This window comes from Artemia franciscana, unplaced genomic scaffold, assembly GCF_032884065.1.
Source record: "Artemia franciscana unplaced genomic scaffold, ASM3288406v1 Scaffold_883, whole genome shotgun sequence".
NCBI classification, from domain to species: domain Eukaryota; kingdom Metazoa; phylum Arthropoda; class Branchiopoda; order Anostraca; family Artemiidae; genus Artemia; species Artemia franciscana.
The window spans coordinates 118,713-143,950 of NW_027068793.1; the positions used below are offsets into that span (position 1 = coordinate 118,713).

The window sequence follows — 25,238 nt, forward strand, 5'->3', positions numbered from 1 at the left end:
CTTGTGTACTGTTGTGCACATATTCAGCTTCCAGGAGAGAAGGCGGAATTTTTCGTAAAATACGTGTCCTTTTTTTCCTTTTTCATTTTCTTTGAACTTGTTTGGACTAGTCTTGAATTGGCAATACTGCTCCCTTTATATTCATGTATAGCAGTAGTTGTATGTAATATGTAGCAGTCATATGTAGTATGTGGCAGTTGTATGTTGTATGTACCAGTTGTGTTTTTGAAGTTTTCCAGAAACTGCTGTTAACAGAGCACCTTCTGGTGTTGCATCAGACTGAGACCAGCAATTTATTGCTTTTTTAATTTTTTTTCATCTTTATTTTTAGGTTAAAAGCTGCAAGGGTTATCATTATAGGCCCCTCTTATATGGCGAATGGGGTTGCCAAGGATCTTGCCTTTTAGAGTGAATGAACTCATGATTGTGAATCAGAAGAAGGACTCAGTTGCTGTCAGTTACTTGTATTCCCTAATTACAAATGATTATTATTAATATTTTTAAATGCAACTAATTTAAAGCCTTTACGGGACCCTCAATATTTTCTCGGGGAAGATAAGTCTGATATTTTCTAAAGTTCTTTAAGTGTGTAAAATTTGTATTTTTTGCCTCTTTTAATGCGTTTCTCAAATACTCGGTTCCTAATTTGTTTCATTTTGCCTGTTTCTTTGTATGTTTAAAATGTGTACCGTGTTTCCCTGTTTTTGCTTTTCAACCCCCCATCCCTCAATGCTGATCTTTCTTGAATTAAATACCAGCATATGTAACTACAATTACTATGTGCTTACCCTTTTTTGGTGGAAATAAATAAATATTGCCCACTAAGTCCAGTGTAGGCATTATGTTTGTAGCATTCTTGACAACTACAGCATATGCAGGTTAAGTGCAGACATTATTATCAATTCAAGGAATTATTTTTAAAGGAACTTTGCTATTTAATTTTTCTCTACTTTGAACCCTTTGTTGCCCCAGTCAACAGAAATTGGCATCTTTTGATTTCCTTTCACTCTTCTCAACTAAAGAGGAAATAGAAAAGAATATGAGTGACTAAAAAGAACAACAAAAAACATTAAATAATTGGCAAAAGAGTTTAAAAGACTAGAAGCAAAATTACTACATGAGTGCTTGGCTGAATTATAAGATTAAAACTACATGTTAGACTTAAACACTAGCTAGAAGGCTTAAGCTACGCTAGTTTAAAATATGAAGGTCATCAAAATAAAAATATTCTCCCCGCTAGATCTTACCTTAGATCTTTTCATAAACACAAGTTTATTTTTATTTTAGTTGTTTTAAAATGATGTAGTTTCTAGGCCAGTACCACTTTTTTCATAGTATTCAGCAATGGTATTCAACCATAGTATTCAACCCATGAAAATGGATAAGAAGAACTAATTTGTCAAATTTGACTGCTTTTTTGTGTACAAAAACATAAACATTAACTACTATAAATATAGTATAAAAATATTATAAAATATAATATAGACATTAAATAAAACATTATACAAGGGGGAGCCATAATTTATAGCAGATGCGCCACTTGCAAGGGCAAGGAATTTAAAGTGTCGAAACCCATATTGCTAGTGTGTGTTCCTCTGATGAGCCCTGCTGTGAGGTGATCACTTGGGAAGACTTCATTAGACTTGAAATGCTTAGGCTTGTAGTTTTATAACGACTTACATTTATTAATGATAACTTGGCATGGATTAGGACATTTCTTTTAGGTTGATGATTGGGCTATACTGTTTTGTTCTAGTTCATTATATATATGAGTTAGATCAAGACCTTTTTCAAGTGCTTATCTATCTCAATTGCTGAATTAGGATAACAGTTTGTTTTTATTATTAACCAATTCATTAACTTTGATCCTTTATATTAAATAATATAAACATTATGCTGACTTGTAAAGTCAACTACACTTTCAAAGGAAAGCTACATCTTCTGTTCGGTTCTGTTCTGAGCTGTTTGGTGATGTACAATTTGAGCTTATTTCACCCATGTTTCATTTTTTAATTTGTTGCCTGCCGCTATCATAACTGCATGGGGTGGTCTTTTTCATTTAAATTCAATTCTCAATTTTTTTTTCTAGTCTATTGAGACTAGCCTTTTTTTTACTATTAACCAATTAATTACCTTTAATCCTTTACATTAACTAATATAAACATCATCTTGACTTGTAAAGACACCTACACCTTCAAAGGAAAGCTACATCTTCTGTTCTGAGCTGTTCGATGCTGTACAATTTGAGCTTATTTCACCCATGTTTCATCTTTTAATTTGTTGCCTATCACTATCATAACTACATATGGTGTTCTTCTTCGTTTAAATTCAATTCTCAATCTTTTTTCTACTCTATTGAGATATATGTGGCTGTGTAAGTTTTCATTAAACAAGTTCAAACCTAAAGATTTCATTTCACTCTTCTCTTTGAAAATGTTTTCGTGATAGCAAGCTTATTTGCTGCGCATAGCTGCAGGAAACGGGTTTCGTTTTCATTGACAGGGTCTCGAGTTGCTTCACCAATCACACTGCGCCATACTTCAGCTGAATGAGGGATAGAAGCGTTGATATCCATGGCAATGACAATGACAACTGAGAGTAAAACTCATCTTTTGTAGACTCATCGGTATCGTTAATCGAGGGGTAACATACTATTATGCTTCACTTGCCATGATTTTGTTGAAGCTGTGCTGCCATTAACCTTTTTTAGATTTGCTGGGATGATATTAGGCACTTCTTTGCATTTGCAGTCATGACAAGGCCTGTGCCATTCCGGCGGACTGAATCTTTTCCTGATACTAGCAAGTAGTATCCGTTCCCTATGGATTTGGAGTCATTACCGAGGAGCGGGGCCGTATCCAGAATTGTTTTCGGGGGGGGGGGGGGGGGTAAAAAAAGGAAACCTGAAAAAATACATGAAAAAATTTGTTTATATCCATTTTTGTCTCGTTTTTACGAGTCAGACAAACATTTCAGGGGAGGGGCTTATCCCCCCTCCATTCCAAACCTTCCTCCCTAGATACGGTCTTGGCAAGGAGATGTGTCCCGCTGCAATAACTTATGCAAGTTATTGCGAAAGTGAAGCCTAATAGATTAAAAAAAAACTTTTGGTACCAGAAAAAAGAGAACATGTCTTTTTTCAACATTTGTTCGTTACAGTGTCTGTTTTGAGTCCAAAATATCAAAGTTTTATACATGTGAATATTCAAGAAATGGCAAGGTACATGAAACCCCTAAAACATTATATATGTTTTTATGCTTTTGATTTGTCGTGGAGTTGAGGCTTGTGAATTTTTACTAACTTCTATTCCAAAGCCTTAATTTTACACCTATTCCAAATCAAATTATCTGCTGATGTAACTGCTGCAGCATTAAATTAGAAACCTTCCATCTTTCTTTCCATTTCTCACTATTCCTCTCTTATAATGTTAAAACAAAATGAAAACATAGAATAACGGGGATGGTATTTCAATGTAATAATAATATTTAATTCTGTTTCAATATAATATAGTAACGGTTAGACAGTGGAAAAATTAACAAAATCTTTTTTAAATTAATAATAATAAAAGTCCGAATATTTCGGCTTCAAATCTAAAAGCCCGTATAAACGGAAACCAAAAAGAAAGAAAGAAAAAACAAAATAAACTAAATTTAACAGTGCATGTAAAGAAAAGGGGGAAAAGAAACAAAGGACAGATAATATAATGCACCATGCAAAAAGACAGTAAAATGACTAGCCGAAATAAATAAGTCGTCTGTCTGATATATGGAATATCTTTGAATTTTTATTGCAATGTAACAAGGCAACATAATAGGTTACAATTGGTTGTTTGACTGATAGAAATTTAAAAATGAAAGGCTATTTATTTTCAAAAATTTGCATATCCACTGGATTGATTACAACTCAATTTTGGGTAATTATTGAGTTGACTTGTATTGAACTTTCTTGAACATTATTGAACTTAATTGCATCTTATAAGCAGCATGAATCTTTTAGTTTTCCAATTTTACAGAAGCATATTGACTCTTTTCCAAGTTCGATGCATTTTGACCTATATTTATTAAGTTTAAACTTGTTTTGGGCTGATTATGCTTAATGCCCTTATCTGAAGCATAGAAGATATTGACCCGTTTTTTAATATTGTCATCATAAATGGGATTCAGCTTATTTTCTCTTAATCTCTATTTTTTGGTAATCGCCCTTATATTTAAGTTTCTTAATTTCAATAATTTTCCTAAAATTTTGTAACCTCCCAACACAATTATTGACTATTTTGTTTTCTCTCACTCCTCCTCTCTGCCTCTTTTTCCCTCTGCTGCTCCCTCTCCCTCTCTCCATTGAAAGTAGCTTTTAACTGAGCTTCTTTTTTTTCGTTTTAGGAATTTTTACAAGCTGTAAACATAATCCAACGTCTAAATCCGAGGGTTAAAGTTAACGCTGCTGAAAATGGCTTAAGCACTCTATCGGATGATGTAATTGCTGAATACAGTTTTATCGTAGGAACAAACTGTCGTCGGGAGGAAATACAGCGGTTGAGAGACATAGCTGACACTAAACAAAAATGTTTGTTTATTGGTGCAAATTTTGGAGTGTTTGGCTTCTTTTGTGAAGCCAATTTTACAAAGGACCCCGAAAAGTGAGTGCATATTTTCCTTCTTATTTCCTTCTACCCCTTCTTCGTACTTCTGCTGATCTTGCAGAATACCTCTATAAGTGCCTTCTTCTTTTTCTACTGCTCTCGCATAACAGCTCAACAAGTAAGTTCGTTCTTATCTTCTTCTGCCCCTTCTTCCTACGTCTTTAATTTTATTTTTCACCCACACGATACACAAAGTAAATATGGTGGAGTAAGAATAAATATAAAAAAAGCACAAAAAGAAAAACAATAAACACAAATAGTCAACGAAAAAAACGGATAAGACGGTGGTGAGGGGATAGGCGCGCAGAAGCTGTACTAGAGAGTTATCTGTGAAGAATCTCCAACTTCAAAGTTATATCAGGAACTGAGAATTTTTTAACAAGAGTCCGGTTTTTTGTCCAAGGAGGAAGATACAGAAGAAATTTGCAAAATTTGAAATAATTTATCCGAATTCTTTTTAAATTACCATTATTAAGAAGGGGAAAAAGACCTGAAGCATAAAGGACAGAATGATCACAGAAAGTAGAATAAAGTTTAGCCAGCGCACGTCTATTATACTTCCCTCTATTTGCAACAATTTTTGCATAACCAATCTGAATCTTTTTACTTATATCACAAACAGTACGCTGACGTAAGCTCGAAAGATTATTAGTAATAGAGATACCAAGCCAACGAATACAATCAACAAGAGGGATAGTGAAGTTATTACAGTGAAGGGGAGTAGCATTAATACAGTTATAGGGAAGAAACTCACATTTATCTATATTAATTTATCTATATTAAAATCGAAGTTCCAGTTTGGTTTTTTAAAAGAAAGATCGACAGGAGATGCTGTCGCAGCAACACACATTTTCATTAATGATGCTTTAGATGATGGTTGTTTAGCAGCTACATTGTTTTTTGATATTAAGAAAGTTGTCGACACTTTAAATCACGAAATTCTATTTAAAAAAACTTGAAAATACGGGAATAAGAGGAGTACCTTTAAAATTAATCAAATCATATTTGCACAATCGAAGGTTTGTGGTAAATATTGATGGTGAATATTCGTCTGAGACATCGAATAATAATATCGGTGTACCGCAAGGTTCAATTTTAGGACCTCTATTATTTTTAATATATATAAATGATCTCCCTAATTCTACTACTGAAAATGCATTAACAATTATGTTTGTGGATGATACTGCAGCAAGTTTAAAAGCACCGACATTAGATGCACTGAAAGAAAAACTGATTGAAGTTGCAAAATCCATCACAAATTGGTTCCGAATTAACAAACTTGTCCCTAATTTTGTTAAAACAGAATTTATTATTTATGGAAGATCAAATCAAAAGTTGAAAAATATTTCTCTGAATGAAATTACCATTGATACTATTCATGAAATCAAAAGAGTATACACTGCAAAATATTTAGGTATCGTTTTTGACCCTACCATGAATTTTAAAACACATATTTCGTTGTTGAGACTAAAATTATCAAGATATATCGGTATGCTCCACCGACTAAAATTTTTATTCTCATATAAAGTTCTAAGAATCCGATATTTTTGCCTAATTGATACACAAATCCAATATTGCTCAGCTATATTTTTGCTGACTTTTAAATCACATATGAAACCACTACAAACCCTGCAAAACAAAGCTATTCGAATTCTAGATAAGTTTTTACAACACCCGAGGAGTACAGATATCCACTCTGAAACACGTACCTCTTACCTGTTTCTAGACATAATGACTCTTACACAGAAATCTCATCTCCTATTATCTAGTTGGTTTTTTAAGATTCAACATGTACATAATTTCTTTTTTGACAAGAATTTACTGTCCAAACATCAAAATTCACTGATAACTAGATGTGTTCACCCATACAAACTACCTCTGGTGAAAAATGAAAGATCCCGTTTCAACCTCCGGTATATGATCCCATCAATAGCAAACAAATATTCATTAAATAAATTTGTTGAGTTACCAAAAGGATCTTTCAAGAGACGATTACAAAGTTATATAATGGAATCTGCTTACAAGAACGGTTGGTAAAAATTTTATATTTTATATTTTATTTTGGCCTCACTCTACTTACTCCACCTTAAATACTCTCATTAAAGATACTCTTTTTTTTATTTATTGATGAAAAATGGTTCATTTTTTGTTTGTTCTGTATCAATGAGGATTGTTAAATTTTGTTTATATGTCTTGCCCAGTAGTCGAACTTGTCTCTCCATTTGGGCAAGTTGAAGATTTTGATGAATATGAATTTTTGAATAAATGAATCTGAATCTGAAAGGCCAATATCAGAGAAAGCATCAGAAACTATAGAGACCATATTGGAAAGACCCTTTTTGGAACGGCTAATCAGAAGCAAGTCGTCAGCATACGGAAGATAAGAAACATCCGCAAGACCAGAAAGATATGTACCTGAAATCTTAGCCAGCACACTAGAAATACAAATCTTAAAAAGCGTAGGGGACAGAACACCACCCTGCCTAAACACCTCTTCGCATTCTTATAATAGTTTCTGGTGCAGATCCTAATTGAAGAAACGAATTTGAATACCAAAACCTAAGAAGCATTATAATAGAGAGATTGACCCCAGAATTATACAAAGAAAAAATGAGCTGACTATGGACCACACTATCAAACGCTTTCGAAAGATCCAAAGCACAAATATAAAGACCATTTCCCTTGGAAGAATTATCAGCCAAAAGAGAAGACAGAATCTTATGCGCATGCTGACAACCCACCCCACTCCGAAAACCAAATTGGTTCTCATCCTCAATAATATTTTTAGTCAAAAATGGTAGAAGGATATATTCAAAAACCTTACTAATATTACAAGATACAGTCATAGGTCGATAGCAAGAACATCAATCGGTGACTTTCCCCTTTTTAAAATTGACGAAACAGTGCCACACAGAAAACTCTCAGGCACGTATGAAGTACATAGACACATTTGAAAAAGAAGCTGAAAGTGAGATATAAGGGGGGTGCATTCAATCGGCATATGCATCTTAGAAATACCATGCCTATCAATTGAATTAGATTTTAAACTTTTAACAGCATTAATTACAGAAGAAAAAGATATGGGCACTATATGGCGTTGCGAAAACGTTGTACTAAAGAGGGGGGGTAAGAAGGCGAGTATACACTGAATGCACTGAATAATTAATCACTGAAAAAATCGAAGAATGATGTTTATACCAAGCTGAAGTTGGAAGGCAGTTACTTGTCATAGTTTCATCATTTATCTTGTCAGAATTGATCACTTTTCGCCAATCCTCCCTACTTACAGGGAAATCCATACCGCGGTAACGTGCCGACCTAAGATAACGTTTATAATTGGTTTTAGTTTTACGTTTGATATCAGCGACACACCCAGAACTTGGCCGACCACACTCATTCCATATCTGGAGCCATAATTTTGCTTTATTTTTTATCGACTTTAAACAAGGGTCCATTGACCAGATAGGTTTTTGTGTTCTTTTACGAATACGTTGTCGAGGTACGGCAGCTTCTTCTGCCCTTTTCATACACATCACAAGTTGGTTATAATAACAGTCAATATCGGCTTTACCATTCGTAGGTACCTGGCGCTGAAGAAGATGATATGGAACACGTATGTTAGAAAGAAGGGTTGTCAAGGTAGAGATGTAGTGAGGTATATTGGCTTTGCTCCAATTACTTTTTTCAAACCACTTCGATTTTTCTCGCGAGCAATTGATTTCCGATAGATCAATATCCATTGTAAATGTCGCTGAAATTGGCATGTGGTCAGTATCTTGCTCGTTAACATGAACAGAAGCAGAAGAAGAGATAATACCAGGCGAGCAAATAATATGGTCAATATCACTTGTGCTTCCAGAATGATGAACATATGAAAAATTGTGGGATTTGGGTACACCGCGGTATGAAGGAAGACACTCAAAAAGCAGTTCCCTTCTCACAGAAGATCGATTAATATCAGTGTTTAGGTCCCCAATTATTATATACTGTAGAGAGTTTAACAGTACCTGATTCACAAGATTCTTAAGCAGACCACACGCCTTCCCGAATTTAGTTAAGGATCTGATCGAGTATCCTTCATATGGGAGATAAGAGTTTATAAATACAATACTGCCGACACGCACAGCCAAAAAAAATTCGTCGGAGTAGAAGAGTACTGGGGAGGGTAGATGAATATCCCGTTTAAAGACACAGGCTAGTCCACCGGAAGGGCGACCGCAAGTAGCTTTTGCTGGACTCAGGAACGCAGTATGATGCTGACTTCGACGCAAAAAATTCAAACTTGAAGCAGTGAGAAGATGCTCCTGGAAACATACCAAATCGTAGGAACCGTACAACTCATCAATAACAGAATCCTTATCTTTGGTGCCATTTATATTGAACGAAATAACTGAGATTGATGCACTCATGGTTGAAAGGTGGATTTGCACTTTATTCGATTCTTAATAACGGGGCAGGAAAAGCTATAGGAAGGGTGTTTTTGGCCGCAATTTGCACAATTGGGATCAGCAATGCATGGCTCGTCTTTTGTTGAAATATGTGGCCCTCCACAACGAGCACATTTCGGGAGAACGCTGGGACAGGAGTACTGTAGATGGTCTAGTGATCGGCATTTAAAACAGCATTTGGGTAGGTCCTTGAACTCGTAAACAGGAAAAATTTCATAGCCCACTCTGAGGCCATGCTTGAAAAACGTAGATTGCGCAAAATAATCCAAAAACTCGATTTTCACAGACTTAGATAGGCCCAATCTCTTAGCATCTATGATACCGTGTTGGCTTCCAAGTACCGTAATGTCAACGTCGGTAGGAATATTACGGGATATACCAAAAAACCGCTTGGAAACCACTTTTGTTGTAGTACCGGAGATTATGTTCTGGATTGACGAGCAGAAGTCCTCCGTAGCAGACTTGTCCATATTAATATACCACTTGTCATTGATGGGCTTTACGCTACGTACTAATTCATGTCCAGTAATTTGGTCTATAGCAGCTTTTCGCTTAAGAGGGTCAGATAAGACGTCTGGAACCTTTGAGACGATAACTGTTGCATGCGAATCTAGCACTGAAGCCGGCTTGGGTAATTGGGGGAAGCTCAATTCATAATTGTCAAGTTTTGAAGACATTCCCAAAACAACTTGATGGAGCTCATTAAATTTTGAGAATAAAGAGGTGTAGGCAGTGGCAGGGAGGCAGGGTACTTCCGTAGGACGCTTTATGACGAATGTCGGAACATCAGTGTCAGTTTCGTCAAGAGATTTTAGTAAAGTAATTATGTCGCTGAAATGGCTAACCAATGCATTAGTTCCCTTCCGAATAGGGCAATCTTCATGACCCGGACAAAGCTGCCACAATAACGTCTTTGCCACCTTGACCGAATTAGAGTCAAAAAACTCCACTCCATGCCTTTTAATCACGTCATCCTCTGCTCCAATTAGCAAATTGCTCTGTACAAAATTCAATACAGGCGAATAAACAAGGACAGGATTATCGTCACTGGTAACAGGCATCACGCTTGTTCAATTTTTCTTCTACGATTCAAGTACAAAAGTACTGTGAGACTGTTGGTCTCACAGAACAGTTTGATAAGTAAGTGCCTTCTTTTCATCCTCTACCTCTTCTTGTGCCTTCTGCTGATCTTGGAGAACAGTTCTTTAAATTGCCTCTTCTTCTTTTGCTGATCTTGTATAACAGCTCAATAAGTAAGTGTCTTCCTTCTTTCTTCTACCCGTTCTTGCGATATCTGCGTATTTTTACAGAAGAGCTCAGTAAGTAGGCGCCTTCTTTTTTTTGTTCTACCTTTCTATCCCTTCTTGCTACCTCTGCTGACCTTGCAGAAGAGATCAATACTCTTACAGAACTGCTCAATAGGTATATTATTCTTCTTTTGCTGATCTTGTACTGATACCACTTATTTCCGGTAACAAAAGTTTTTTTTTAATCTATTAGGCTTCAATTTCGTAATAACTTGCATAAGTTATTGCAGCGAGACACATCTCTTTGGCAAGACCGTATCTAGGGAGGAAGGTTTGGAAGGCCCCTCCCCTGAAATGTTTGTCTGACTCGTAAAAACAAGACAAAAATTGATATAAACAAATTTTTTCATGTATTTTTTCGGGTTTCCTTTTTTTTGACCCCCCGAAAAAAACCCTGGATACGGCCCCGCTCCTCGGTAATGACTCCAAATCCATAGGGAACGGATACTACTTGCTAGTATCAGGAAAAGATTCAGTCCACCGGAATGGCACAGGCCTTGTCATGACTGCAAATGCAAAGTGCCTAATATCATCCCAGCAAATCTAAAAAGGATTAATGGCAGCACAGCTTCAACAAAATCATAGCAAGTGAAGCATAATAGTATGTTACCCCTCGATTAACGATACCGATGAGTCTACAAAAGATGAGTTTTACTCTCAGCTGTCATTGTCATTGCCATGGATATCAACGCTTCTATCTCTCATCCAGCTGAAGTATGGCGCAGTGTGATTGGTGAAGCAACTCCAGACCGTGTCAATGAAAACGAAACCCGTTTCCTGCAGCTCCACCCTTTGACCCCTTCTTGCTACTTCTGCTCATGTGGCGGAACAGCTCAATCCACACCTTATTTTACTTCTGCTGATGTTGTATAACAACTCAAAAAGTAAGTGCCTAACCTTCTAACCCTTCTTGCTACATCTGCTGATCTTGCAGAACAGCTCAGTTAGAACCTTATTTTACTTCTGGTGATCTCGTATAACAGATCAAAAGTAAGTGTCTACCCTTTCTCCTTTCTTACTAATTCTGCTAATCTTACATAACAGCTGAATAACTAAGTGCCTTCGTTCCTTCTTCTACCCCATCTTGCTACTTCTGCTTATCTTGCAGAACACCTCAACTAGTGCCTTATTCTACTTCTGTTAATCTTGCAGAACACCTCAATAAGCACTTTATTCGACTTCCGCTGATTTTGCATAACAACTCAAAAAGTAAGTGCCTACCCTTCTAATCCTTCTTGCTATTTCTGCTGATCTTGCAGAACATCTAAAAAAGTACCTTATCTTACTTCTGTCGATCTTGCATAACGGCTCAAAAATTAAGTGCCACTCTTCTACCCCTTCTTGCTACTTCTGCTGATGTGGTGGAACAGCTCAATAAATAACTTGTTCTACTTCTGCTGGTCTTATAGAACAGCTCAATAAGCACCGTATTTTACTTCTGCTGATCTTGCATAAGAGCTCAAAAAGCAAGTGCCTACCCTTCTACCTCTTTTTGCTAATGCTGCTAATCTTGCATAACAGCTAAATAAGTTAGTACCTTCTTTCCTTCTTCTAACCTGTTTCCCCATATTGCTACTTCTACTGATCTTGCAGAACAGCCAAAATAAGTACCTCATTCTACTTCTGCTGATCTTGCATAGCAGTTCAAAAAGTATGTGCCTACACTTCTACCCCCTCTTGCTACATCTGCTGATCTTCCTGAACAGCTCAATAAGTACCTTATTTCACTTCTGCTGATCTGGCAGAACAGCTCAATAAGTAAGTGCCTAATCTGTAACCCCTCCTTGGTACTTCTGCCGATCACATAGAACAAATCAATTGATCAGCGCCTTCTTCCTTTTTTGATATCCCTTCTTTAGCTTTTCTAGCCCTTCTTGCTACTTATGCTTATTTTGCAGGAAAGCTCAATAAGTGCCTTTTTTCTACTTCCGTTGTTGTTGCTTAACAGCTCGATAAGTAAGCGCCCTCTTTCCCTTTTCTACCCCTTCTTGCTACTTCTGCTGATCTTACAGAACAGCCTGATAAGTAAGCCCTTTCTTCTACCCTTCTTCCTCTTCTTCCTACTTTTGCCGATCTTGTAAAACAGCTCAATAGGTAAGTGCCTTCTTTCCTTCTCCTACTCATCTATACCTAGACTGGGTATCACCCAGGTCTTTTAACAAAAAAAGATCAAGAAAGAAAACTAAAGAAAACGTAGGGGGAGAAGAGAACCCTGAGAACCAAAAGAGACTAGTCCAGCCTATTTGCTGTAATCCAATTTAGGACTGCTATTCACTAGTCTCCTCATCCTGAATAGAATAATCTTAAAGAACAAGAGTCCTTTTTTTTATTATTCACCAACCTTCATTTTACCCCTTTGTAGTAATGTTCCAAAAGAGGGGATATTTCTTGAAAAGGAGTGCAAATTTCGCATGTTCAAAATTTTATTCTAGTGGCTAGTGTTTATAGACAGGGGCGTAATCTGCTATAGGATACAGAGACCCCCCAGCTGAAATTTAGTCTTCAAAACTCTTTGTCAAAACTGAGATAGGCCTACACAAATCAAGCATCCACAGAAACAAATGAATTTTCTTTAGTATATTTTTGGCTTTATGGCTCATTTTTTATATATTATCAAACAGTTCGTGGTAAAGAACTGTAGTAAGGAGCGATCCGGCTCAATAGTAACCAAAACTCTAAAAAATGGAATTTTGGTACCAATAGCTACATCAAAAGAATTGCATTTTAATGCTGATTTTAAATATTTAAGTTTCATCAAGTTTAGTCTTACCCATCAAAAGTTACGAGCCTGAGAAAATTTGCGTTATTTTAGAAAATAGGGGGAACACCCCCCAAAAGTCATAGAATCTTAACGAAAATCACACCATTAAATTCAGCGTATCAGAGAACCCTACTGTAGAAGTTTCTAGCTCCTATCTACAAAAATGTGGAATTTTTTATTTTTTGCCAGAAGGCAGATCACGGATGCGTGTTTATTTGTTTTTTTGTTTGTTTTTTTTCCAGGGGTGATCGTATCGACCCTGTTGTCCTAGAATGTTGCGAGAGGGCTCATTCTAACGGAAATGAAAAGTTCTAATGCCCTTTTTAAGTGACCAAAAAATTGGAGGGCACCTAGGCCCCCTCCCACGCTAATTATTTTCCCAACGTCAACGGATCAAAATTCTGAGATAGCCATTTTATTCAGCGTAGTCGAAAAACCTTATAACTATGTCTTTGGGGACGACTTACTCCCCCACAGTCCCTGTGGGAGGGGTTACAAGTTCAAAACTTTGACCAGTGCTTACATATAGTAATGGTTATTGGGAAGTGTACAGTCGTTTTCAGGAGGATTTTTTGGTTGGAGGCAGGGGTTGAGAAGAGGGGGATATGCTGGGAGAACTTTCCATCGAGGAATTTGTCTTGGGGGAAGAAAATTTCCATGAAGGGAGCGCAGGATTTGCTAGTATTACTTAAAAAAAATGAAAAAATAAATACGAAAAAGTTTTTTTTTCACGCTGGAAGTAAGGAGCAGCATTAAAACTTAAAACGAACAGAAATCATTTCCCATATGAGGGGCTCACCTCCTCCTAACACCTCGCTTTTTACTCTAAAGTATTTTTAGTAATTGCAACTATTTATTCTGCGGCTTTTGTGATTCAGGGGTCATTCTTAATGAATTGGGACAAAATTTAAGCTTTAGTGTAAAGAGCGAGGTACTGACGAGGGGACGAACCCCCTCATATATGTAATAAAAACATGAGAACACAAAAGTTCTTTAAGTAATCTAATTTATATGTAACATATATCTTTTACTTATAAAAAGATTCGTAAAAAATTAAAAGTTCTAGTTGCCTTTTTAATTAACCGAAAATCGGACGGCAACTAGGCTTCCTCCCCCGCTCTTTCTTTCTCAAAATCATTCGATCAAAATTATGAGAAAGCCATTTAGCCAAAAAAAAAAATACAAATTTCGTTTTAATTATTCTTCTGCGGAGAGCCAAAATCAAAACATGCATTGATTCAAAAACGTTCAGAAATTAAATAAAAAAAACAATTTTTTTAAATGAAAGCAAGGAGGGACATTAAAACTTAAAACGAACAGAAATTACTCCGTATATGAAAGGGGCTTTTCCTTCTCAACGCCCCGCTCTTTACGCTAAAGTTTTTTACTGTTTTAAAGTGTAGAGTTAAGAGAAAGAGTCAAACTTTAGCGTAAAGAGCGGTTTTAGAATCAAATGTGCGGTTGGGATCGTGTCGTATGCGCATGTAGTCGATTAAAAAAGAGGTGGATTTGAGATGGTTTCGTGGCGGTTTCTTAACGCTAGCTTGAGAATTGCAGCGTATAATATCGCCCAGTATAGATGGCCGGGTGTCACATCCTAAAAAACAGGAAGATAAGCGAAAACAAAATACAACTGTTTTTTTTTTTTATAAAAACAGTCTTTTTGTCTGTTTTTCCGAAAAACACAGCAGAAACAGGTCATCTGTTTCTGTTCTGTTCGTTTTTTCGTGTCTTTTCTACTGATAAAGAAACTGTGTCGGTGCTTAGTTCTATCCTTCTTTCTAGGGCTATATTGAGATGAAGGTTGAAATGGCTAGGATACGTTCTGTGGATGAAGGATGACAGATTACCAAAGATCGTGCTTTTCGAACAAATATGTAGGGCCAAAAGAAAATAAGTTCAACCCTGAATTGAGTGGAGGGGATCGTAAAGAATAATTTGAGAGAAATTGAAACTCCTTGGGAGGGTTTAAATAGACTGGGAAGGAGGAGGGGTGCACGACGTTTTGTTGGCCTCAGGGGGCTTGGTACTGCAGTGAGTTGGTAGTTGTAGTACTAATAGTAAAAAAGTAATTTGGCTATCATGTTATTTGTCTTTAAGCATGATGAAATTGTCAGGAAATAAATACATTTGCCCTTTATCCAGTTAGCACTGAAGATTTGAGAATATTTAATTACAAAGAGTTATTAAAATATTTACGTATTTTTATGCTTCTAATCATCCACTATAGGACAGGATGTCGAGGAACAATTTTGGAACTAGGTAAGTGGTAGCCATGTTGCCAAGCCAACGGGGATTAGCAATCGCTCGTATCATATATCTATAACTATTTTTTATTTATTTGTGACAAGTATGTGTTTAAATGCACCAGACGGGGCCTGAGTTTGGAGCCCAAGACTAGTTGACATACCGAAATTTCCTTTTTTATTTAGCTGCTTATTTCTTTCGATAAACCGATTTTTTATGCGAGTATTTAATTAGGAAAATACTGGTCAAAAGAATTGGTTTTATATAATTACTAGCTGTTGGGGTGGTGCTTCGCGCATCCCCAACACCTAGTTGCTGGGGGCGCTTTGCGCCCCCCAAGCCCCCCCGCGTGCGTAAGTCGTTACGCGTCATATTAGTTACGCGCCATTGTAGCTGTGTCCCTGTGTCTCACCTGTGAATATATATGTATGTATATATATATATATATATATATATATATATATATATATATATATATATATATATATATATATATATATATATATATTTAACTACGTAAAACTTGCGAATATACAACATTCTTCGCTGTCCGATTGTCTGTACATATAAATAGATTGTCAGGTTTCCCGACTCTTGAACATGCAACATATAATTGTCCATGAGAAAAACAATCCGTATTCAGATCTATACCTCATTATTCTAATGATTGCCCTTGAGCTTTGTTGATGGTGATTGCTAATCAAACATCCCCGTTGTAGTTGTGTCCCTGTGTCCCAGTCGTCATTTATAGTCGACAAACATGACGTCAGTCGACACACAAACATGACGTCAGTTGACACACACGTCCCAGTCGTCATTTGTGTCCCGGTGTCCCAGTCTGTAATTTCTCTTTGAGTGTCCCGGTCGTCATTTATATTCCCTGTGTCCTGGTCTGTATGTACATTCGTTTTTGAATTGGTATATGATGAAATAATTTTTTTGTTTTTTTCTTTTTAGTTATTTTTTGGTTTTTACCTATTTTTTAGCTTTTTAATTTTTTATTCTTTTTTTTTTAGTTTTTTTGAAGTCAAGGAAGGAAGACATCTACCCTTTTTAAGTATTGAAGGTGGTCTCTCTAATGCAAGAAATAAAGATATTGGTGATGGTTTCATGCTTTCTCAAAGTAAGTGTATTGCTGCTCTTATTACTTTATTTGTCCATCCTTTTAATTTGCCGTTTTTTAAGACTCTCTAAGACCGTGATTCCCAACGTGGTGCATAGGCCCCACCAATGGAGCATGGCAATATTGTTGTGAGTCATGGGCAGGACGTGCACCCTTTGGCTGACTGTACATTAAAGCCTTAATTTTGAAAACAAAATTTTTATGTAAATGACATCGCATTCAAATGCATATGAAGAGCAAAAAAGATACAAGATAGTGTTGCAATGACGTTACGTATTGCGTAAAAGGTGTTGTATTCAGACAATATTTTCCATTAGGAAGGTATATAATATGTCTAGAGGACGACCCAAAAGAGATACCGAGATGGATTTTTAAGCTTTCTTCGGGCGAATACACGTAAATTTTGAATAGCAAAATTGAATTATCATGATGGCACATCAGGATTTTAGAAATTCCTAGGTGGGGCATGGCTTAAAATCAGTTGGGAACCACTGCTTTAATGCAAAGAATAGATGGTGCTGGTTTTATGCACTCTCAAGGTATTATTATTATTATTATTTTATTTCTTGTCCTTTTAATGAGTCATTAAGGAAAAGATAAATAACAAAACGTAAGCATGAAACATTATTAACATGAAAGATAACATTTTCCGTTTAGAATAAAATGTTTGAAATTATTTGTAATTATTTTTTTTCGTTAAGTTTTTCTCAGAAGTTTGCTGGACTTCACCATAAAATCTATTAGATGTCCGCATTGAAGAGAATCATTTCCTTTAGTTATGAGCTTTCTGATAAAGCCTTTTGAAAGAGCTTTTGAAAGCCTTTTTGAATTTAAAAAAGAGGGAATAGTTGTGGAAAAGTCAAAGTCATGGCCAATTGTAGAAAAAAGCCAAGACAGATTGTTGAATTAAGTGGGCAGCCCAGTCAAGGGTTAATTTTATCCTTTTGATTGTCGTTGTTACTGTCTCCCATTTATGCTACACCTTTCCGTGCATGTGTGTCCCATCACAAATGCCGAACTAGAGTCGTACCTGTTGGAGGTTCTCGCTGGGGAACGCACGCAGGTTGACTACGGGTTGACTTACTTGAAAATTTTCCTCTCATGGCTATCACTCGACAATGCTGAACTAGAGTCAACCCTCTCATGCTAACTCACGGTGGGTTAGGGTTCAACCTGTTGAAGGTTTGAATTTTAAAAAGAGGGAATAGTTGTGGGAAAAGTCAAAGTCATGGCCAATTGTAGAAAAAAGCCAAGACAGATTGTTGAATTAATTGGGCAGCCCAGTCAAGGGTTAATTTTATCCCTTTGATTGCCGTTGTTACTGTCTCCCATTTATGCTACACCTTTCCGTGCATGTGTGTCCCTTCACAAATGCCGAACTAGAGTCGTACCTGTTGGAGGTTCTCGCTGGGGAACGCACGCAGGTTGACTACGGGTTGACTTACTTGAAAATTTTCCTCTCATGGCTATCACTCGACAATGCTGAACTAGAGTCAACCCTCTCATGCTAACTCACGGTGGGTTAGGGTTCAACCTGTTGAAGGTTTGAATTTTAAAAAGAGGGAATAGTTGTGGGAAAAGTCAAAGTCATGGCCAATTGTAGAAAAAAGCCAAGACAGATTGTTGAATTAATTGGGCAGCCCAGTCAAGGGTTAATTTTATCCCTTTGATTGCCGTTGTTACTGTCTCCCATTTATGCTACACCTTTCCGTGCATGTGTGTCCCTTCACAAATGCCGAACTAGAGTCGTACTTGTTGGAGGTTCTCACTGGGGAACACACGCAGGTTGACTACGGGTTGACTTACTTGAAAATTTTCCTCTCATGGCTATCACTCGACAATGCTGAACTAGAGTCAACCCTCTCATGCTAATTCACGGTGCATTTCAAGATGGTATCCTCAAGAACATTTACAATTTAAAATAAAAACGTTAAAAATCGTTGCTGTATACAGCTTTAGTTAACCATGACTCTTCAAATGAATTTTCCGGATACCAAAGAGTAGAAAGGAGTCGTTTGCCTTGCATTTACTCTAGGTGCTGTCTGATTTACTAATTTAATCGAACCTATTCTGGGAAAGGGTATTTTATTCGAAAAAATGCTAGATGAAATTGTCGTCTCTGTGGGAGTTGAACTCACGAGCTTTTCATACAATAACAATGACGGAGCACTACGAAAAAGAAATTTACTTTCTAGGACGAATGACTACTTTCTAGGACGTCCTTAAAAAGAAAGCTAAAGTTTCTTTTTAAGGACAAATGAGAGTTGAATAAACACTATAGTAAAGAAGAAAACAGACACTTGTAACAAAAGTGAGGAAGAAAGGCTATGACAATGTGCATAGTGCAAAAGGAGTTGTTCCCAAGCGTAGTTTGAAATCTTTTGGTTGTATTTTTCTATAAATTTAGCAACAGCTAGTGTAAAATCTGCTATATGAAATCTATTGTTGAGCTTTGAACGGCGTGTCCAGTACGGTGTTTTATAGGGTTGTCAGATAACAGCGAATAAAACGAAGCTTAGCAGTGATTATGGAAGCGTATGAAGCTGATATGTGGTGTTTGATGTGTTCTGTTTGGAGACGGTTAGCGTGAACAATTTTATTTCTAAGTAAAATTTCATCAGGAAATTGGGCTTTCTAGTGAAAAAGAACTACGTTTTATAGTTAGGCTTTAAAGATTTAAAGTATTCTGCTTGCAGTTTTTGGAATCTTTCAAAAATTTTGTCTAAATTTTGGCGGAGGCTATAAATGTCGTCAGTATAAGTTGTTAAGAAGATATTGAGGCCAGAAAGAACACAAGTCGTCTGACCTTGCTTCTTTCTTTTCTGGTACAGTTCCATCCAATGGCCTTGCTATTTTATCTTTTTTAAGATGGATTTTAATGTCGGACTGGCTGCTTAGCATACATATTCTTTTGAGATCTGATGATAACCGGATTTACTCCTCTTTTGACAGCCCTATATTATCATACTATATTATCTCTTCAACATATTTGGGTTCCAGTTGTGGATTTGGTAAAGAGAATTCGGCCTAACAGAAAGCAATAAGATAAAGGAATATTGGCAGCGGAAGGGGAGACTCTGGAGATCCTTTGACAGAGTGAACGACCAAAAGAAATGAGGATTATCTTTGATTTTTTTTTTTTATGCTGCCTGTTCTGTTATTTGCGGTGATTCTGAAGTTCCTTAGCAAATTTCTTCTTTGTTGCAATGCTAATGGAATTAACAGGACCGGACCGTGGTTGGTCGCCTTTATACGATAGATATAGCCAAAACTTCGCTGAATCATGTGTCTGAGAGACTTAAATTTTCATGGGGCAGTTCCTAGATAATGACGCTTCAGCGGAACAGCCCGATATTCTGCATATAGTAAAGCCTGGCATATCTCTACACTAAATATCAAGGAGGAAACTTTTAAGGACAAAGGGTAACTTAATTTTGGGAAAGATGCCAAATTACGAACATATGATGGATTTGGCGTTTTTGGGTGATTAATAGGTATATGAAAAGTTTAATTTGGCGAGAAGGAAAACGATAAGGGCAGGTGATCAGGCATGAAATAATCAATAATTAACTTCAGTTGAGTGACATCTAAGGATGGAGAACCAACAACACGGTCTATGCTGGATATGGACGAGGAAGTATGAATGTGTGAAATGATAGCAAGAAAGTAATCTCTGAAATCTGCAAGCCCGAATGTATAGCGGAATTCCCGTAAGTCTCAAAACCGCCCGACTGTCTACCTCCAGCATTGTTAAATTCACCGTTAATGTTTAGAGTTATGCACCTCATATTGACATTATGGCCGCCCATGGACATTCTGACCATGTAGACTAGGCTGAATCCTGGCTGGATGTATTCTAGACAGTAACAGGTATGGCCAGCAGGCCTGTATGGCTCACAGAACATACTAGTTGTACACGAGTTAGAACGGTCGGACACATATTTGGCGGAACCCCATCTGCCGCATACAGAACTTGATTGTTAATTCACTGCTAGGTGGCATGCCTTATGACTCTTTAAGCATCAACTGGAAGGAAGATAAATTCATTATCAGGCTGACGTTTTCCTTTAGGAAAGTTTTTAAGTTTTAAATTTTTAAGTTTACTTTTAAAAAGTAACTCGAACGAGACTCGAACTGCGCTGTAAAAGCGGGAGAGGCACCTCTCTGGCTTTTTTGGGCTTTTGGGGATTCGTTGCTAAAGGCTGGAAAATTCCAACGATTGGGGCACTTGTTTAATGACGGCTGTGGAGACTGCTTTTGTTATAGAAGCACTCGTAGAAGGTTGAATGACTTTCACACTCAACTATTTTTCTAGCCGCTGATCTGGAGTGCACCACGATTTTCCAGTCGTCTTTCGATCGCTTCAGATCCAATTCAGATGTCAATAAACTGTTTGTGGTAATGAGGATCCCTAATATTTCTTTGACAGGTTTTTTAGCGCTACAGCATACGATGGCCTTACGCTTAGCGAACTTTAAGCTGCAGCGGTTGACGTTAATAAATCTATTTAGCTTACGGGAAATCTCGTTTACTTCTCTAGGCACTGTAGTAGAAACAGCATTGAAATCGAGTTTCAAGGGGAGTGAAAATGACGAAATGCGGTTTATTTTCTTTTCCTTGGCGTCTGAGATGAGGAGCATGACATGTAAATAATGTCTGTTACTAAGTTTTAGTTACTATAAATGCCCTCCTTCCACAAAATTTGTCTTCCTCAATCCTATTTCCTTGTTTGTTGCTGCTTTCCGACTCTCTCGCAACAAATAGTTCTTGTGCTTGTCGTAAGAAGGAGCTCAATAAAATATTTGCTCTTCTGCGGAAGCTGTCGTGTCTCCTCTTTCGTGATTCTAAGAGGCCTGTCTTCACAATCCCGCGCTTGTTTTTGCATATTCTCCTTTGCTTCCAAAACATTCACTTTCATCCAATTGGGTGGAAATAGGTGAATGGCACCATAGGAGCGAAAAAATCATCCCCAAATGTTGTTCGTACCCTTTGCAACCCTCTTGCCGTTGAACACATGAGCAGTAGATAGTGTCTCCTTTCTTTTTCTCAGTAAGGTAAACGTATCATTCATCATAAAGAACAGGGCTGTCAACGTGTTAACTCCGAGAAAAGTGTGGCGGCGCTGTACTAAAAACTTGATTATTTTCAAACAACCAAAAGCAAAATCTTCAAAAATCATGGTTTTTAGGTATGGATAGACCTAGGATATGTCCAGGGGGGGAATGTTTTTATTATATGTGCTTGGTACTTAAACATTTGTTTCTTTCAGTTGTAATGGAGTTTCGCGACAAGTTTGACAGACTTCCCGAGAAGGACAAGAGAGATGAGGATAGAAAGAACCTGTTCGAAATTCGAGAGAAAATCCGTCAACTCTCTAAGATTGAAAAGGTTTCTGACGATATGCTAGAGTAAGATTACTTCATTTCTATTGTTTTCTTCACTAAAAACAGAAATGTTGAAGGAAAATTAGTCTATACTCTGTTTTGTATGACCTTTAGTTTACAGTGTTTACACCCCATTAGCTTACACCCTATTCTTGTCTTAAGTTTTAGGTTTAAGATGGTCAGGTCTAAGTTTACATTTAATATTTGGGTTAAGTTTAACTTGAATCCAAATAATTTTGATTATATGTAGGTGAGTTGATTGTGCTTCCGGGGAGAGAGGGAGAAACGCGATATTTAAGGTAATAATATTTAATTGTGGAGGAGGTGTGAAGTTGTCTTGTTGTTGTCTTGAGGAGTGAAGTGAGAGCCGTTCTGCGTGTTAGTGAAGACTATGTTTGTGGGTCTCAACGTCGATTGTGTCACAGAGCTTTTGTCTTTTAAGTTAATATATTTCGTTTAAAAAAAAAAAACGATTGAACTGATTGAACTGAAGGGTTTAGGTTTAAGGTAAATGTTAATTTAAGTCCAAAGCTAAGACTGTAAAGTTAATCCCGTAAGACAAAGCCCGCGATAAGAAACGTCAACGATAAGTATCAGATCTAAATCTTTAAATCTGACAACAACTCATATGATCCCCTTGATAAGATTTTTGAACGTGAATAAGCTTGTTAGTGGGAGGACATCTAGCAGTGAACCACTTGAGGGAAGATTGGTGGCTACTCACTGACGCCCTGCGTGCATATGGAGGAAGTAAGGTCTAAGATAAGGTCAAAGCTTGGTTGTGATAATTCCAAAGGGAGTTATGATACACAGGGCCATATGCAGGGGGAGGGTAACCGAGTTTGAACACCTCCAAAATATTTCTCCGGTTCATAAATTGGCCATAAATATGCAGGTGAAAACAAACCTTAAACGACCATCCCTCGAACAATAATTCTTTCGTTACTGGATAATTGAAATTGATTAAATTATTCATTATATGCGTTTTATTCTCCTTCTGTCTTGCTCATTTTAGACTGATATGTACAACTCAGTTCTGGGTAATTTAACGTTAATTTTTGTTGATATTAATTCAAATTACTAGTAATCGGTTGTCAAGTACTAAATATTTATTGAAAAAAAAGGTACGGTTGTGTGAACTGCACATTCTGAATGATTTTTCCCAGCTCTTTTCTCGCTAGTACACCAAATGCTTCCACTCTATCTTCAAACTTTTAGCTGAAAGATAGGTATGCTGCTCACTGTTTAAATCCGAATAACGTGATGATTATCAAAATGTATGAACACATTGAAAAAATCACATAAAATTCACAATATATAAGTAAAATTTCTGCTTTTATTTCTGCCCAAAAGTTTCCATCTTGCCGTCAACTTTTTAGATGAAAGATAGTCATGTAGGCATAACGCACATTATTTAAATAGGTCAATTTGATGATTATAAATAGGCGTGACTGCAGGGCAAAAAGTGGGACCCTGGTCACCCAAAATCTCCCGCCATAGCTTTTAAGTGAAAAATTAGGCATGCTATACCTCGTTCACACCAGAAATTGTTTAAGGATTTTCAATATATAGCATTGGAGAGGAGAAAGTGATTCTCTTGGCCCATCCAACTCCATTCTTAAAGTCCCGCTGTGCGATTTTGAGACTGCGACCATGGTTTTAGTTTACTTTACAACATGGAATTTCAATTTCATTTAATAAATTTTAATTTATTTTAAATGAAATATAAAATGATTAATTTGTAAATAAAATTTAGTAAAAAATTCAAATGAAATTCATAAAATATAACTAGTGTAGAATAACTACTACTAGAATAACTACTATTAAATAAAAAATTTATATTTCTGTAATTTTTTATATTAAAGAAATTTAGTATATTTTACTTGTCGATTTTATTTTTAGCAGTGTTTACGGAGATGAGAAATCAGTTGGTGAATGGGTTGGAAGAAGACTGTCTGAACAGATTGTGAAAGTCATTACAAGGGATGAGAAGACTATTGACAATTTCTCCTTCTGCAAATCATTTGCTGGTCCATATTCAACAACTGGAAAAACTACTGCCCAACAATTGGAAGCTGAATAATTATTTTTCATATTTCATTTTATACTTGCATAAATAAGCAATTTCATATTAACTAGCTCATTTGCCATATTTATTCTTAAGCTCAGCTTTAAATTTGTACTAGGCAGAGTCACCAATTTTTTTTATGATTGAGGTGTACTTTGACTCTGAAGTCCAAAAATAATATACTCTGTGCAAAATCAGTACCCTTCGTAGATTAGTTTGGGTTATCATGGATACATCATGGCCCACACTTCTTCACCATCATTTATATTGTCAGTGGTTGCATAATAATTGCGATGCAATTTCCGCCACAATCAATGAAAACAAAATTAATTTTATATTAAAGAAGACTAGATGTGTTAACTTATATATGTTAATTTTACGTTTTATTTCACTAATTAACTATTGAATTATAGTGCTATCGATTAGGAGAGAAAAGGAGACTGATGAGAATTAATTCACATCGCTGGGCGAATTCATGGTTTTCACCTGGTTTGCCCCTTCTAAACTTATTTAATGTTAGTCCTTCAGTCTTGTAAAAAAAACAACTTATCTATCTCGTAAATAACATATTCGCCACTGGCTTAGGAAAAATGTCTGTTTAATTTCCTATATGCTAACCTGTTATTTCATTCAAGGCATCTTTCCTTCATGAAATATGTTTTTATTGTAACTACACTAATTTATTCGTAAAATAACAGCATAGATAAAGTAAATAGCACCAGTGTCCCTAATAATGCAAGTGTCAGGCACGCAAGAGGTATTTGTGCCCAGGGTATATGTATCGTATATGATGGGGGCTGCCCCTTCCTCATCCATCGTTCTTTGTGTTAAAGTCTTAAAGTTCTTTAAAAATATTTCTCATTCAAAATCAACAACCCTTTGTCTCAGGAGTGGTTCTAAAAGAATTACGATAAAAAGTCAAACTTTAGTGCACAGAGGGACTTATGAAGAAGGGGTAGCACCAATCATAAATGAAATAATTTCTGTTTGTTTTAAGTTTTAGTGTTGCTTCTTGCTTTCAGTTGAACAAACATGTTATTTAATATTTAATTCCTGACCATTTTTTAATCATACCAGGAAATTTTTTCCTCGTGTAATATTTCTCCTTTAAAATTCTCCGGAAATTTTTCCTCCTCTGGATAAGTTTTCCCATGGAACCCCCCTCCCCTCCAAAAATTTTCATATATTTCCCAATAACGAATACTATATGTAAACCATGGGCAAATTGTATAACTTACAGCCCTTTCCTAAGGGATCCTA

At 36.5% G+C, this 25,238-nt stretch overlaps 1 protein-coding gene across 1 annotated transcript; it reads left to right on the forward strand.

Moving 5' to 3' along the window:
- The first annotated feature begins 331 nt into the window (after positions 1 to 331).
- Positions 332 to 24,048, forward strand: LOC136043726 (uncharacterized). The gene is made up of 5 exons (XM_065728636.1): positions 332 to 453; positions 4,381 to 4,637; positions 16,420 to 16,526; positions 21,796 to 21,934; positions 23,813 to 24,048. The coding sequence occupies exons 1-5, from the start codon at positions 379 to 381 to the stop codon at positions 23,991 to 23,993; spliced, it is 759 nt and encodes a 252-aa protein (XP_065584708.1). The 5' UTR covers positions 332 to 378; the 3' UTR covers positions 23,994 to 24,048.
- Positions 24,049 to 25,238: the final 1,190 nt, after the last annotated feature.